The sequence below is a fragment of the Astyanax mexicanus genome, chromosome 1, assembly GCF_023375975.1.
Source record: "Astyanax mexicanus isolate ESR-SI-001 chromosome 1, AstMex3_surface, whole genome shotgun sequence".
Taxonomy (NCBI): Eukaryota; Metazoa; Chordata; class Actinopteri; order Characiformes; family Acestrorhamphidae; genus Astyanax; species Astyanax mexicanus.
In genome coordinates, this window is record NC_064408.1 from 100,408,680 (window position 1) to 100,424,802 (window position 16,123).

The 16,123-nt window shown below is 39.1% G+C and overlaps 2 protein-coding genes across 5 annotated transcripts in view; one reads left to right on the forward strand and one right to left on the reverse strand.

Moving 5' to 3' along the window:
- klhl24b (kelch-like family member 24b) overlaps window positions 1–6,249 on the reverse strand; it is a 35,013-nt gene extending 28,764 nt beyond the window's left edge. Inside the window, exons 1-2 of one of the 2 annotated variants that reach the window (XM_015606637.3) lie at window positions 6,099–6,249; window positions 2,127–3,077 (exon numbers count right to left, since the gene is read on the reverse strand). In XM_015606637.3, coding sequence (XP_015462123.1) covers window positions 2,127–3,046 — 920 coding nt within the window. In that variant the 5' untranslated portion in view covers window positions 3,047–3,077; window positions 6,099–6,249. Of the gene's footprint in view, window positions 1–2,126; window positions 3,104–6,098 lie in introns of both variants that reach the window. The other variant, XM_007252324.4, reaches the window with a different exon arrangement.
- Window positions 6,250–11,335: 5,086 nt separating this feature from the next.
- sh3kbp1 (SH3-domain kinase binding protein 1) overlaps window positions 11,336–16,123 on the forward strand; it is a 115,941-nt gene continuing 111,153 nt past the window's right edge. For 2 of the 3 annotated variants that reach the window (XM_007252320.4, XM_007252321.4), the window contains exon 1: window positions 11,336–11,762. In XM_007252320.4, coding sequence (XP_007252382.1) covers window positions 11,759–11,762 — 4 coding nt within the window. In that variant the 5' untranslated portion in view covers window positions 11,336–11,758. The remainder of the gene's footprint in view (window positions 11,763–16,123) is intronic. The other variant, XM_007252319.4, reaches the window with a different exon arrangement.

Consider the following 16,123-nt stretch of genomic DNA (forward strand, 5'->3'; position numbering starts at 1 on the left):
TGCTCTAAAATTAAGTGGAATGCCACTCCTGGACAACAGAGACAGTTACACCAAAAAAATTCAGGATATGCACTTGAATAATATCCTTGATTTCAAAAGACACCATTAATGATGATCACTAGTCCTTTTGCTAATATAGAGTGTCGAAAACTGCCACAATTTTATTTTATAGACAAGCTAGCATATTTTTATCAGATAAAGAAAAATTAGCCAAAGAGACGTTTTAAATATCAACCAAGACAAAATGAGAAGATCACATCTCAAGTCTCTCTGTCTCAAGTCTCTTTTCAGATGGCCTGTGGTAACTCCTGCAAGCACACTCTCTTCCCTCAGTTCTATCACTCAGCCTACATTACTTCAAGTCACTACATGCGTCTTCAACCCTGTGTTTATGAGCTTTCAAGAAGATCCCCTCTGGAAAAAGTCTGCTACATGCTCTGTTTTGAGTCTCTCGAAATGTAGGTCTTATCAAAGCGATTTCTAAGCTAAACCAGACAAGCAACAATAACAGACAAACCACCCTGGCTTTGCTCTCATGTGCCAGGGGAAAGCCGTTAAACTGATAAAGACTACAAAAACAGAGCAGCTCTTTGATACCGTCTCGCGTGAGTGGACATACACAATGGATCCAACAAAAAGCCTTCTCCATGGTCTCAGCCAGCAGGTGGAGGCCACTGAGGAAACAAGAACCAAGTGCAGCCAACAGGATAAGGTCACGTTGATAAGACACACAGCAAGATAGTGAAAGTGAGTGTGAAAGACTAATTTTGTTCTCAGTTATCTCATGATTGTGAGTTAAACATTAGCTGGCTTTTAAAGAGACCACTGAACCATTGCTGGATCACATCATCCTGTTCCTTTAGTTTAATTGTTGTTTTATTATCTTGTTACCTGAAATCTGTTAAGACAAAGATGGTAGACAAGGTGTCTGACTGCCTCTGTTTTTCTGCCATGCCAAAAATGGCAAAGGAAACAGCAGACGAAATCTGGATTCCATTCCATGGGGTTTTTAAGAAATTTCCTGACATTTCCTACACAATAAACATGGTCTTTGAGTGTGAGGAAGCACAGTTGATTATATACCTTCCTGCCTTTACCTTCTGAAACATCATCATCATCAAACACAAAGTAACAGACACTTTCCAACAGACATATGATGAGTGATGCGAAAGCTTTCCGCCGGCTTCCTGTGAAGTGTTGTTTACAACTCTGCACACAGCGTTAAGTTCCCTTCCGAGTGATCATCTTCACTCCCTGTGGTTTAAAAGCACCCTTAAAATGGTTAAATACCCTATATACCCGTCTACTTCACAGGAAACAACTAGAGCGACTGGAATGCACCTTAAGGCTATGTTCATATTTCAGAGTTGGTTTTGTCAATTCGTATCTTTTTATATCCTCCTAATAGCAATTTTTTGTCAAATAATAGATTCATAATAGATACAATAAGTGTTGGTTTGTTTTCACACTAAGCAGATGAGGACATTCTGCTTGTTGGCCAGAACAGGTTAGAGTGGGAGCAAGCAAGTAAATACAAGAATAAGGTACTGTGCTCTGGCCTAGTGCATATTTCTGCACAATTTAACATAAAGCAACAGCAGGAAATGCATTTGTTCAGAACTGTAGTAATTATCTTTCTAAAAAAAAGCCGGTTAAACAACACTGTTTATCCATTTTGCTCAAACTTCTGGAGTGCCTGATGGTTGGGTGTGATAGAGGTCAAATCATGTGGTGTTATCTTTCATCATTTCACTGTGGTTGTGTTGGTTCACATCAGATTACTGTATTACACAGGCCCAAACAAAATGCACCAAGGATTAAACCAGTCTGGTTTTAAAAACGTGTGAAACCCCTGGAAAGTTTTGTAGTTCAAAGTATCTTGGTCTCTCCCCATTCTAAGAGATCGGAGCCTGGTGGCACTGCAAAGATGGCTGACGAATTAACATACTTGAATTATACAGTACTTAATAAATCAAGTTGACCTTTTTTTACCTTGGTTTTAGCTACAAACAGAAGCTCAAGCAACCATACTCAATTCAGCTAGAGGTGCAAATCTAAAACTATTATACAAGCAGGATTAGACTGGAACTGTAGTTCCCTAAGAAGATATGTAAGATGTTGCCCACCTGCGAGGTCTGGTCCTAGGTGACATCATCTCATTCCCAAGCACATGGTAGCGCCGGGCTTCATGCAGCAGCTGGTAGCACTCTGGGGCATTCTGGATCAACTGGTCCCCCTCCACTGTTTGCACGAAGTAGTTGGGGTGCAGAAGGGGCAGGCGTACGTGGTTAAGCAGCTCACGCAGCATTCCACGCCGGTGCTCCACATTGTGGTAGACCCAGCGCATCACTGCCTCAAACACCGTCTCCTCCTTGCCGATCACCAGCTCATCACTGGCGATGTACTCCACCAGCTCATCACGCTGCAGGTCCAGGAACTCCTCATGCTGCGCCACGTCGGCAAAGCTCTGTAGGGCATAGGCGCGGCAACGGCTGGCAAGCTGCTTGAGCGAGTGGGCATCAGCGAAGCGCTGGATGCCCAAGCAGTTGCATGGGTCCAATTGGTCCTCTAGGAACTTGGCGCAGGCGTCGCGCAGAGCACCAATCTGGAAGAGGCTGGAGGTCTCAAAGAGGAACTGCACGTTGTCAGTGGTGATGCGTGCACGGCCTGTGTAGACATACTGCAGGAAGGTGTCCATGGCTTCAGAGCGGATACCGTTGATCTCAACCAGCATCTCACGGCTCTCACGGTGGTCATTGCAGAACATGGCGCGGAAATAGCTGCTGCAAGCTGAGAGCACAGCACGGTGGCAAGGGAACTCACGGCCTTCCACGCTGATCACCACATCAGTGAAAAGGCGCCCATTGCGGAACTCGTCAAACATCTGTAAAACACTCTCAGAGTGGCACGGGCCTGAGGAGAAGTCGAAGATGTCATGGCCACTCAGGTTCTTGGGATCCATTTCCAGAACCTTGCGTTTGACAGCAGGGGACTCCCGTGTCCCAGAGTCCTCCCGGTTCAGCCGCCTTCCCAGGATCAGTACCATGGCTGTCAGGATTGAACAGGCCTGAGGCCTACTGTGAGAAGAGTAGAAAGGGGCCGACTGTTTAGAAATTAAAGAAACAGAAAGGCCAATCAGGTCAATCAAATAGCCACTGTAATAATTTTCTAACAAACTAAATGCTGTATAATGTCATGAGGTAATAGCTAGACAACACAATAATTCAGTTCAGTCATTTAATTCTTTAGGAAACTATTTTGAATAAAATTGCAGACAATGAAAACAGTATAGCTTACGAAGTGTATCATGTGTGCTACTATTCATTAAGGCTACGCTCACCACATTACACTGAAGTGAAAAGTCAGAAAAATCAGATTTTCTGTTATAATGTGACTCAGAACTGATTTTGTTAGGGCTTTGTTGACATGTTAAATCCAATCCAATCATACATTTTTGTCACTTTCATATGTGGTCTTAGATTGGATAAGTATCCGATTTGTGTGAATGAGACATGAATGTAAAAGATCAGATTAGATTTTTTTTGCATACTTTTGTCTGCATTTACACTTAATGCTATTATCATCAGCCGGCACCAGTGTTGTGGTGAATTCTGGTTCTCTGCCAGAATCAGATTCCCATTCTTGTGCACCACATCACTCAGCAGTGTAAGCTTAACAGGTTATGTTTTTGTTTCTGTTTATGAAAACTACAAACAAAAAAAAACAACAGAACATCGCTTAATGGGCATTAGATTCTGACATCAAGATCCATCCAAATTCACGAAATCCATAACCAATACCCATTACTGGTAATATGCCAACTCTATTTATTGTAATGTTTACTGAAGTATGTGCTTCATCACAATTTCTCATTTTAAATTTTAGTATAAAACATCAATATAATTACTATTCAATACTCAAAGTTTCAACCTCAGTATTGCCACAGTAAAGTGGCACTGTGCTATTACTACTATAAAGACATAATTGGAGAGATTCCAAAGTGTTAGTTTAACTTCTTATATCATACAGTCATCAAAAATACCAATAAGCAAGCAACTGCCCACAGACAGGAAGTACACATTATATAAAAAGTCTAGAACTTGTCACAACATGTAATAACGAAAGATATAGAAATGCAACCACAATACCAGTAGTTACTGGTCACACAAATACATAATGAAGTGTAATTTGGAAGGTATTATATTGCTATTTTCATTTCTTTGTGTCTGATTCACTTCCTGAACATCAGCTATGTTAAAAATAGAGCTTTACATGTTGCTCAAACATAGCCTATGTGAATTACCCAGTAAAATAAACTAAATGTACGAAAAGTGAGCTCAGAATCACCTTTGAATAAAAGAAAAAATGTTAGAATGCTGTTTTAACACCAAGCTCACAGTAAATTACTGTGAAGAAAATAATTGCTGTTCCACGTGTTGTGAAACCCTGCCAATCCTTTGTCTGACACACTTGTATTACAGGCACCAGGTGAGTCTACCTGAACAATAAACCACCTGCGAGACAGTTTTAATGGCTGCCCCCTTGTGTTCACTTATATTCAGTAAAATACAAGAACAAAGAACTTGTGAGCAACAGCCCCACGCAGCAGTACTGGTAATAAGAGGAAGAACCAGCCTCCAGAACATTATTATCAGGTAGACACAGTATTGCTTCAGACTTTCTGTATTACTGTGATTAATGAGGGCCTTGTCTAGCTCTGCCAACTGACTTACATTTCTGCTTGTCGACTGTGTGCTTAGTGACAGACCTGAAATGAGCACATGAGTTCAATTCTAACTATGAAGGGACTTCATATTACACCCCCTGCTCCTGGAACCAGGACAGCTTGGTTGGTGAGGAACAGGAGATGATATATGAACAAGGCTATGAACACTTGTAATTAGGCCTACACTCTCCGGTCATCATTTAAAAAGGAACTATATACACAAATAGTAACCACACAAAATTTCAAAAGTAGGCCACAAAGTAGAAGAGGAAATACTGAATACAGAAATGCAGGGTGTTATTATACTGTCATACTGCAACAAGCCATACAAGTTAACTTTACATATCCACAACACAAACACATCAGCTTTATACAAATTAAAACACTATTTTAACCAGATATTTCAGAACTGTATTCAGGATTTTGAGAACAGGACTGTGTGCGGCCTCCCTAGACATTTTCTTCCTTGTGAAAATGTAAACAATAAGACTCTGGGGGGAAAGAAGACGATCACATGGCTCCGTTTCGCAACTAAGTGGAGCTATTGTGCTGCTCACAAAGACCACACAAATTCTGCTCAACTGAATCCTGCTAATTATAGGCTTAGCTGTTTTTCTTTCAAACAAATATTTAAAATATATATATATTTTTTAACTTATTTGGTGTTAGCAGGCTATGAGAAAGAACATTAAATAAAACACAACAGTTTCATCTCTTCTATAGATATTTAGATGTGAAGTGACAATAAAGAACAGACCTGATAAAATGAGCTAAAATAGAAGAACATAACATATAATGATAAAAGCTTATAGGATTAAACTTAATAGGATATAATAAAACAATATAGAATATGACAGAATAGAACAGTATTCAGCATAACAAAACAGTGCAGACAAAAATGGAAATAAATGGAATATAACCTAAACTGAATACAGTATATTTAAACAACACAGAATAGAATAGAATAGAGAAAAAATATAGAATATTATTTAAGTAAATAGTGTATATTAAAATAGATCAGAACACAGTAAAATATAAGACACAAAAAACATTTTTAACTTTATTAAATTACTAATATCCATCAATATAGATGTACACAGATGTTGAGTATAAAAATATAAAACAAAAACTACTTACATAGAATTTTAGTAAATAGAGAAGAAAAGTACTAATAAAGTTCACTATAGAAAACTTTATATTTTTATCCCACAAGTATACTAAAGTAACAATAGGGAATAAATGAACCAAATATTGTCTAATTTAACTCCACAGAATCCAATAGAATAGAATAGAATAGAATAGAATGGTATAAAAGACTTTGAAAATATAATTTAATAAGACAACAAATAAACCATAATAAGCCCAAGCCTACCTTTAAAACCAGCCTAACCTCGGTCCTGTATTTAGTTAAACAGTCTCTGTCTTGATGCCTAACCCTCTCCAATAGTGTCCAGCTCTAACCCCGGTCAGCCATCAGCTCTCATTTCTGCCCCAGAGATCCAGAGAAAACTGCAGAGCCGCTGCGCGCACAGTACATATCACCACCCATCACATCCTCTCAACACTGCACCACCAATCAGCAGCCAACGCGGCCTTTCTGGGAGTGGTAGTTCTGTTGCCTCTGGCGTAAACCGCGATTCAAATGCGGCCAGTGCGTTTCAAACTACAATTCCCAGAGAACATCGGAGTGCCACATGGCAGCCCATTGTTTACAAACATTTCAACGGCTGTAGAGCCGGAGAAACGTCTGAAAAGTGATTTTTAACTTCACATTTGAACACGATGCTAATGTATAATAGTATTAAAATATGTTATTGTTTGTGTAGCTATTAAATTAGATTTATTTAACCAACATTTGTAGATTTTTAAAGTCTTTGTCACATATCTCAGTATATTTTAACTCGATTTAAAAACTAATCCTCTAACAATGGAAGTTAAAAACAAGGATACACTTTTTTTCATGGCAACTGTCTAGAACTTTTAAGTTGGACTAGAAAATGTCTTTCTGCTTATGTTCTTCCACTGTGTCTCATATAGTCTCATAAAGTCTCATATAGTCTAATCAAATGTTTTTAAACTCTTGTTCTGGGGAGCCCTGCACATTTTAGAGATTTTCCTGCTCCCAACACACTTAATCCAACTAATCTGATTAACTGATTCAACTGAACTGATTAACATCCTGTTGTTGGGTGTGTTAAAGCAGGGGAAGCACTTACGTGTACAGGACATTGGCCTCCAGCACCAGTATTGAGAAACACTGCACTATTCTTGTTCAACCAACATAGGTGTTCTCTTCACAACATGACAATCACTTCAGCCTGTGCTTTCCTTCACTGAAAGGTCCTAGAAACCCCATTCCAGGAAGCAGAGGGAGAAAAACAAGCCACTTTTTCTTTTGTGTCATGTTGAGGCCCAAGGGCACTCTTCCGAAACCTTCTGCGAAGTTCAGAAACAACTTCGAAGAAAAAAAGGAAAAAGAAAAAAAAAGAGCTGGAAACTCAAACTGCCCAACTGCCAGTGATCTGGAACCTCCTGGATGTCTTTTATCGTTAAAAAGACATTTTATTTTATTGTATTAATGAAACATATTTTCATATTACTCACCTGTGCTAGTAAAATGTGACAAAATGCGTATGATTACTGTGGATATATGAGTAACAGTTTTTACACTCTTATTGGATCAACACTCCCCTCTTGTGGAGTGAAAACAGATGGAAAACAAAATGGTCACAAAGCTGAAAACTTATTTTCTTTTCTGCTTTAAAGGTACTATAAAGTGTCTTTGATCAAACGTGTTTTATATGGCACCACTCTTAGAACCATTTAAGGAAAGCGTTTTATATGGGATATATGCTTATGGAGCCAATTTGTCTGTTTGTATGGACGATTCTAGCCAAACACCCTGGTCACAATCATTATCACCCACTGCTGTGGGAGGTAATGCCACCTATGATGTATTTCTAGGATACACATGACACTGTGGATCAAGGTTAAATGCCCACAAAATTGTATGAAATGTCCCATCTTTTGGAACCCACTAAAAATGACACCACTCAGCTTATACAGATGTGGACATTTCCAAGCCATCCCCTTTCAATTATCTTTTTTTTTTTTTTTACTGTGAAGTAAGGCTAAGTGAGTAAAAATGAAGCGATCTTCCAGGAAATACACAGGAATGGTAAATGCCTGGAGGCTCCTCTAAGCAGATGCCTTGCACTCTGAGCATACAGGAGCAGGAGAAGATAACAAAAGATGGCATATTGAAATGCATAATATTAACATAAGAAATTGCAGTTAACAGAAATGGTGATGGTTGAGCTCTGGATGACCAAGAAAACTTCCAGAGAGAACTGTAAAAACATTGCATTTTAGAACCAGGTGAAGGTAAACTCTATGGTTTGTGGTGAGCAGAGATATATATGAAGAAAAAAAGATGCAGTAAACTTCTCCACCTGTTAAGCATGAGGGTGGATGAATCATGCTTTGCGCTTGTGTTGCAGCCAGTGTCATATGGTAATGTTTCACTTATAAAGGCAAAACTGAACTAAAAATAACATATAAAATACTAAAATGCTAAACTAAAAGTGCACATTCTTGAAGCAAACATCATAATGTTAAAAAGTGTTGCGGTCAAGCTGTGAAATGTGCAAATTTTTAAAAGGCTATGACAAACACTGGGCCAGTTTCTCAGTCTCATATTGAAGATGAGGGGACACACACTATACAAATATGTGTTAAACTAATATGATAGATAGTTACATTACTGGTTGACATCTAAATATATTTATCAGTAGCTATCTAGCTGTTTGGGTTTGGGGTACACAATGGTGATGATGCTTACAGATTACAGCCCTTGTCATTGACAGGACGGCAGTTCATTTCAGTTCATTGTTATAAGCTTTGTAGTTCACTAGAGGGCGCTGTTTTACAGGCAGTAGACACATAAGTGAAGCATCCACCACTGACCACTGTTTCCTCACATAACCTACCACAATGTCTCCAGAGACCTTTAAAAGCATTCTGATACAAGCTGTATCTTCACTGACATCTCATCTGTCCTCTTTCCTGGCTTCCCTTAGGGAGTATAACTGCAGACATTTACTTGTTTTTTTTATCTCTGATCTGTAATAATAGATTACATAGTTTGGTTTGATTTAGTTAGCCTATTAACAAAATAAGCTTCCAAAATTTACAGCACTTAAAATTCAGAAATGAGGCCTACTCATTTGTGCTTGAGTGCACAGCACACCTTCTCGACCACAAGTGTGACAAGATGATTCCAGATAGGATGGTCAATGACGGGCCCTCAAATATTTTGCTATTGTTTTAAACATTTGTTTGGTACAGAATTAAAGTTGTCCCAGTCTTTTAAAGACCTTATTTGTCTTTATACGTAGACACTGTATTTCCCTTCATACCACTATTGTTTCTTTGTCTTAAAGTTTCGTAATATGATTTAGTAGGCATATGTCATTTGCCATTAATATTGTTTGAAGAGCTACCATGGTACACTGTGAACTGAAAACACAGGAAAGCCTCACACCACATTTAAAGAATGACTGGCAAAACAAAATGATATCTGAAGTGTAAAAAGCACATCAAGCTTACTTTGTAAACATGTTACTATCGGATGATGTGTAGGTGGTACCTACAGCACAAGAACCGCTAGTCATCCAGAAAAATATACCCTATGCTTATAGGCTAACTCACTTATAGTCTAACTTACTCTTAACCAGCATAGATATGTATGTTTTCACTGGATGACCAGCTGGTCTTGAGCCTGATTTATCAGCAGGGTTGGAGGTTTACGTTTGATTATAGATGGTATAAATATTGTCTAAAACTTTTAGAACCACTTGTAAAGGATTCCACTTAGCTTCTGTGTGTGTTTGGGTGTGTTTATGTCCCTATTGTGCTTTGATTGACTGATAGGGCTTAACTGTTCCGCCATAGGACTAAGCCCAGTGTTTGTGTGCTGATGCTGAAGGGACTGACACTGTAACAGTGGGGAATGTGCTTTGGGCAGCAGAAAGCGGGCTGGTTTGAGTTGTTAGTCATAGGGTGGGGAGGCAGGCCCTAGAGCAGACCTGAGGCCTTTGCCTTATCTATATCTGGCCCTTCACATATCCACCTCAGACATAAGCTGAACCTGACTTTCCTGCACTTGTTTAACCCCAAAACAGACTAAATTTCTCTTACTGAACAAGAAAAAAATACCGCAAATGAGAAACAGCTAATGGGATAGTTAAACTACAAACCAAACAGCAACAGTGCTATATAACGCTGTTTTTTATTTTTATATTTCCTAATTGTGACATCTAACACTTTTTTTTTAAAGAGATACAATAAAAATTGATCCAAACTGAGATCAGTCTATTGATACGGCCCTTCAAAATAGTCCCAATGTGTCATGTGGCCCCCTTAGAAAAATTAAGTAAAATTAATTGCCCAACCTTGCCCTAGGGTGATGCTGCAAAGAGAGAAAGTACATGTGGGTGATTTCCTGTGCTGGAATATGTAAACACTGACTACTCTTTCTATACAGTGAGTAGACTAGCATTGTGGACGGCCCCACCCATCCCTCACACGGACTCTTCGCTCTGATGTCGTCCAGCAGAAGATACCGGAGCATCCGTGCCTCCACTACTAGACTTTGCAACAGCTCCTTTCACCAGGCAGTCAGACATCTCAACACACAGAGACAGAGCTGAACCCCATCCCACCCACCACACACGCAACACACTCACCCAGAACTAAACTGAACCCTCCCCTCTTCACACAAACAAAAACTGTACTGAACTCACCCATCACTTCACACACACACACACACACACACACACTTTCAGCACACAGAGACAAAAAAGTCTCTATCGTTATCAGCAATATTTGCTGCTTCATTCTTTAAGAACTATATTTCTTTACTTCAGTAACTGCTGTGATCATGTATGTTCTATATCTCTTACAGTATGTTACATATCTCTGCACCATTGTGCTGTCAGTTAAATTGTCCGTCTGCTGTATTTATAGTATTTACTGTAGTGTTATAGGTCAATGTTTGCACTTTATGTTCCTCTATTGTATTGCTGTTCTATGTTCTTGAGTAACTTTAAATTTCGTTAAAATGTGTACCTGTACTCAGAGTTAATGACAATAAAAGCCTCACAACCCTTTACTTGATTTCAGGTGGCTTACCTGTGGTTGGATCGTTTGGCCGCCGGGTGGAGGCAGAGAGCTGACATTTTCATATATACAATTTCCACAAAATATGGAATAAAGTGACGAAATCAACACGGATTTTAGTTAAATAAATAATAAATACACAGTGAATACACGTTGAAAAGATGATAATGGTGTAAAATAACAATTTGAGGCAGTTTAATATCTAAATGACTGTGTAAGTTTTTTTTTGTTTTGTTAGACGATACTTATTTATACTTTGTAAGATAATACTATAAAAAAAAAAAAAAGAATCATAAAAAATTTTTCTTTTCCAGAAAAGTGAGTTTTAACTAGTTAAGTACAGTACAGTCAGCGGTACAGTTGATGAGGAGGGAGCCCAGCTATCGTTACTCGTTCTCTCGCGAGAATTCGGGGGCTGGGCTCAGGCTGCTGGGCGGGTTGGAGACGCCGAGCCGAAGCGCTGCAATCGGAGCCTGCAACGGGGGCACCTCCATCCCGCACACTCACACTGTAGCGTCCCGTCTCCCTGCGCCCTGCCGCCCTGCGCTGCTCTGTTTCTGGAAGGAAGGAGAGGAGAGGAGCCCTGCCTACAGGACTATGCTGCCTTACAGTGCCCCGCCTGCCTAAAGCCCTCACTCACAGCAGCAGCAGCTCATCTACTACCGTTATATTCCTCCTCCTCCTCCACCTCTCACTCACTCACTCGGGCTGGTGCGCAGGGGCTTCATATTCTCCTCCACCAGCAAAGTAGCGCTATTTAACGCTAGAGGAGGATACCTCCACCCCCTTTCTCCTGCTTCTCCTGCAGATACCAGTCTCCTGGAGGACTACGCTGCGAGAACAAGTTCATAAATGGGTGAGTAGAGCAGCTTTTGTGCGCTAAAGCTTGACCGTTTGACAGTTAAGTTAACCTAGCTAAGTGGATTTAACTAGCTAAGCTAACGTTAACTAGTTAATGCTAAATAGTTAGATAGCTAAAACGCAGCTGGGCTTGTTGTCATTGTATGTAACGTTACTTAGTTAACGTTAGCTAAGCTAGATAGGTTAACTAGTTAGCTTGGTTAGCTATTTATTTCATTAGTACAGACATCTCAAGTTGCAAAAATAAATTTCAAGGCGGTAGCAGTTACCCCCGGACCTGGACTTAGACGCCCCCTCTCGATATATAATAAACAACATAGTTAATTATATGTAGATAGATAGTTACATTAACTTACCTCAGCATGTCTTTTGCAATCATTTAACTTACAAATGATTTGTAACAAACTGTACAAACTGTACAAACTGTACAGTGGGCAAGACTTTCATTGTGTTTTTCCTTTTACCAGACATGGATATACTTTGGAGTAGTCAGAGGTGAAATGAGTTTTGATGGGAGCCATGATGCTCCTGAACGCATCCCTTCCAGGAGTGGGGAAAAAAAACCTGATTGTCTGATTCACAGAGTCTATGCAAAGAACAGGCCAATCAGAACCATCTCTGTTTTCCATGCGCTTCATGAATATGCACTCTCTTTCACACTCGCGGGAAAAAGTATGCATGCATGCTTGTGCTAGATTCCAGGAGATGTGGGCATCAGGAAGCAGTTATTGATACGTGGTAGACTCACGCGACTTCCGGGAGACTTGGGATGTCTGTTAGTATTGCTTTTGCTAGGTTACATTAAAAAGCAGCTGCCCTTTTTTAATTGTATATACTAAGTAAGCTAGCTAAACTAGCTAGGTTAACTAGTTAGCTAGGTTAGCTACTTGTTTTATTAGTATTGCAGTTGCTAGGTTACTTCAAGAAGCAGCTGGGCTTGTTTTCATTGTATGCATTTAGTTAGCTAATTTAGCTAGTGTTTGTATATCTGCAATCCCTAGTAACTAGTTAGGCTAACTACTTCCTATCTAAAGTTGGACAGGATGCACTCAAGAAGTGGACACGTTTACATCCTCCCCCCTTCTTCCTCCAAAAAAAAAAATCCCCCTGTATAGCTAAAGACCTGAAAGAGTTAACCTAACTCTAACCATCCCCAACTGAATCTCATTCCTGCTCCCATCCAGCTGGCCTGAATGTGGAATCCTCTGCCCTTTCATGAGGATGTGGAGGAAGCAGCATATGCCTATGAGCTCTTTCTTACACACAGGGCTGACTGAGCCTGCTGCTGTGTAACCCTGAGCTTCTGGGGTTTAGCACTTCTGGTCTGTGGGCTGAATGAACTTGAGCAGAACTGCAGTAGCTTAACTAGCAAAGCTAGGTTACATGGCTGGATATTAACTAACTAGCTAATCTAGCTCAGGCCGTGTCTTCTTACTGTCCTTCTCAGCACAGATGGTGAATGGTGCATATGGTGCAAGCTGATAGGGTGGTGGGCACATTGGATATTGTGGTTCCTCCTGTCCTTGGGTTATTATGTAGGATAATGTGTCTGAGGTTTTATCTTCCCAAAAGAAGTATTGTGTAATTTAAGTAGCTTGGGCTGAATGATATTGCCAACATTTATATCAAAAGATAATCTAATTCATTTGATTATTGGAATTACTATTTTAATGCATGTTTCAAAATGGAATAATGGAGAGGGAATCTCAGTAGATAAACTCAGATTTTCAGATTTGCTTCTGTCAGAGACCTGTAAAGCACTATTTAATGTGACAGGAATTTTCATATTTGACACTTTTCTTTAACTGGATTACAAGGAGGTTATGTTTGCACCGTGTTTATTATAAAAGCTGCATGAAAGGTTAAAGGCTGCTTACTATTTGTAAAAACAAACAAAAAATATATTGAATGCAAAGAAAACAAAAGCTTGTGCATATTTGAATATTGTCTGTTTACAAATAAAAAACTGAAGACATTATTTAAAAAAATAATTTTTTTAATTAAGAATCGAAGCACATCAGGTTTAATTTTTTTTTCAGTATTGCTTATCCCTAGTCACAATATATTTTGAATTTCAGTTGTTGCATATAATTCAGATATTGATATAAGCAGTACAGAACGCCACTGAAAAACAACTACGAACTACTGATGTCTGTACCTACAAACTTCTAAAAAAATCATTTGCCAATTCATAAAACGTGCACTGTAATGTATTTTCAGTAATGCAAGACACATGCTGTAGACATTGTTTATTGAAATATACTAAAACTTTGTTGTAAAATCTATAAAAAATGATATCATTGTTATTGAAACATACGGACCTATGAGTAGCATTTGAAGTTATACAGTATATCAGGGATACACCAAATATTTGGCAACTGAATTATTTTCTTAAAAGGAAAATAAGGACTTTTACTCTTTGTTTGAATTAGTGAACACATTGCATAAATTACGCTGAAAATGAAAGTTTTCTCTAAAAAGTATGGGTGTCACAATATTTTTTTTGTTTGGACTATATATTTTACCAGAAATAATCAAGATAAACAACACTCATTTTAAGATCATTTTACATCACTTATATTATCATTATTGTTATTACATTACATTTAGCCAGACAATTTTATCCAAATCGACTTACAAATAATGAGGACATAGAAGTTTAAGGCAAACATCAAAAACATTTTTTGGCAGGGCCTAAAGGAGGTCAAAGGGAAATAGTGGGACAGAGAGGAAAGGAGGGAAAGAATGGAAATGAGGTTAGAGTAGTTGGTTTGTTAGAGGTGTTAGGAGAGTAAGTGCTCTTTATAGAGCTCTGTCTTCAGGAGTTTATTAAAGATAGCGATCGACGCTCCTTATCTGGTAGTGAAAGATAGCTTGTTTCATCATTGGGGAACTCTGTATGAGAACAGTCTGGATTGCTTTGTATAAATGTTTGATGTTTACTGGTGGAGCGCAGTGTCCGGGAGGTATCGTAAGCCTTCAGGAGTGAGTGCATGTAGGAAGGAGCCTGTTTCTTCAGGGTTATCAGGTGGGAATGGCAGATTGAGCTGGGTCTTATCAGCAAAACAATGATTGGAGAAGCCATGTGAGCGGATAACTTGACCTAGAGAGGTGGTGTATATGGAAAAGAGAAGGGGTCCCAGTACCGAGCCTTGGGGGACCACAGTGGATAGTGAATGGGTGGAGGACAGCTGTCCTAGCCACGATACTTTGAACGATTGCCCAATGAGGTATGATTTGAACCATGATGGTTTCTTGTCTGAGATACCCATATTTAAGAGTATAGATAGGAGGAAGTCATGATTGACGAAGGCGGCTGATGGGTATTATGATTACCGGTACATTCAATTATAAAGAACAATAAACGTTTAATCATTAAGAGTATTCAGAAACATAAATAAAATAGTTGTTAAACAAAGTATAATAAGCTCATTCATGTTAATTGGTCTCATGTTAAACCTTAATAGGCAATATTGAAGTTAGCAAATATGATGTATATATCGATACATCTGTAGCCTATATCATGCTTAAATGAAATGCAAAAGTAAGCAGCTTTAAATTCTTTGTTTTTGTGATGGCATAAAAGCAGTGTATTCCCATTCCCAGTGTATTCCCAGAAACTGCTGTTCCTTTTAATGAATGTGTTCGTCTGCTATATATAGATGCATCCATTGTGTGCAAATGCACACATATACACACACACACACACACACACACACACACACACACACACTTGTCTACATTCTGTAATGAAGTATTGTCAATAGAGTTGGACTTTCTGGTGCAGATAATCATTAACTTATTTATTGGTACCATGCCTAATGCCAGGCAGTGCACTACAAGGATATAAAAGCCCCCCAGCGTTTAGCTGTGGAGCAGTGGAACTGTGTTCTCTAGAATGATAGTGCTCTATCCAGTACTTCTAGGATGAGTTAGGAGGTTGTGGATAAGAGTGGGGGTGGCATCCAACTTCCTGATCTCACTAACATTTTTCTCTTCTTGCTAAATGCAATCAAATCCTCACAGCAGTGCTCCAGGTAAAATGTAGTAAAATGTTGTCCCTAAACAGTTGCTAACAGTAAATCCAACAGAAACAGGATAACTCTTTTAATAGCCTTGATTTCAGAAGAAACAAGGAATGACTAAGTGTCTCAATACTTTTGTGCATATAGGGCCAGTTTTCCAGACTGGGAGTAGACATTTTTCTTAGTAAATATATTCAAATGCTATGTAGGCCAAGACTGAGAAAAGTGTTATTACCACTAACAGCCTTAGTGAGGGTCTTAGCTAGGGCTGGGGCGACGCATCGACATAATCGACGTCATCGATTACAAAAATACATCGATTTGCATAACG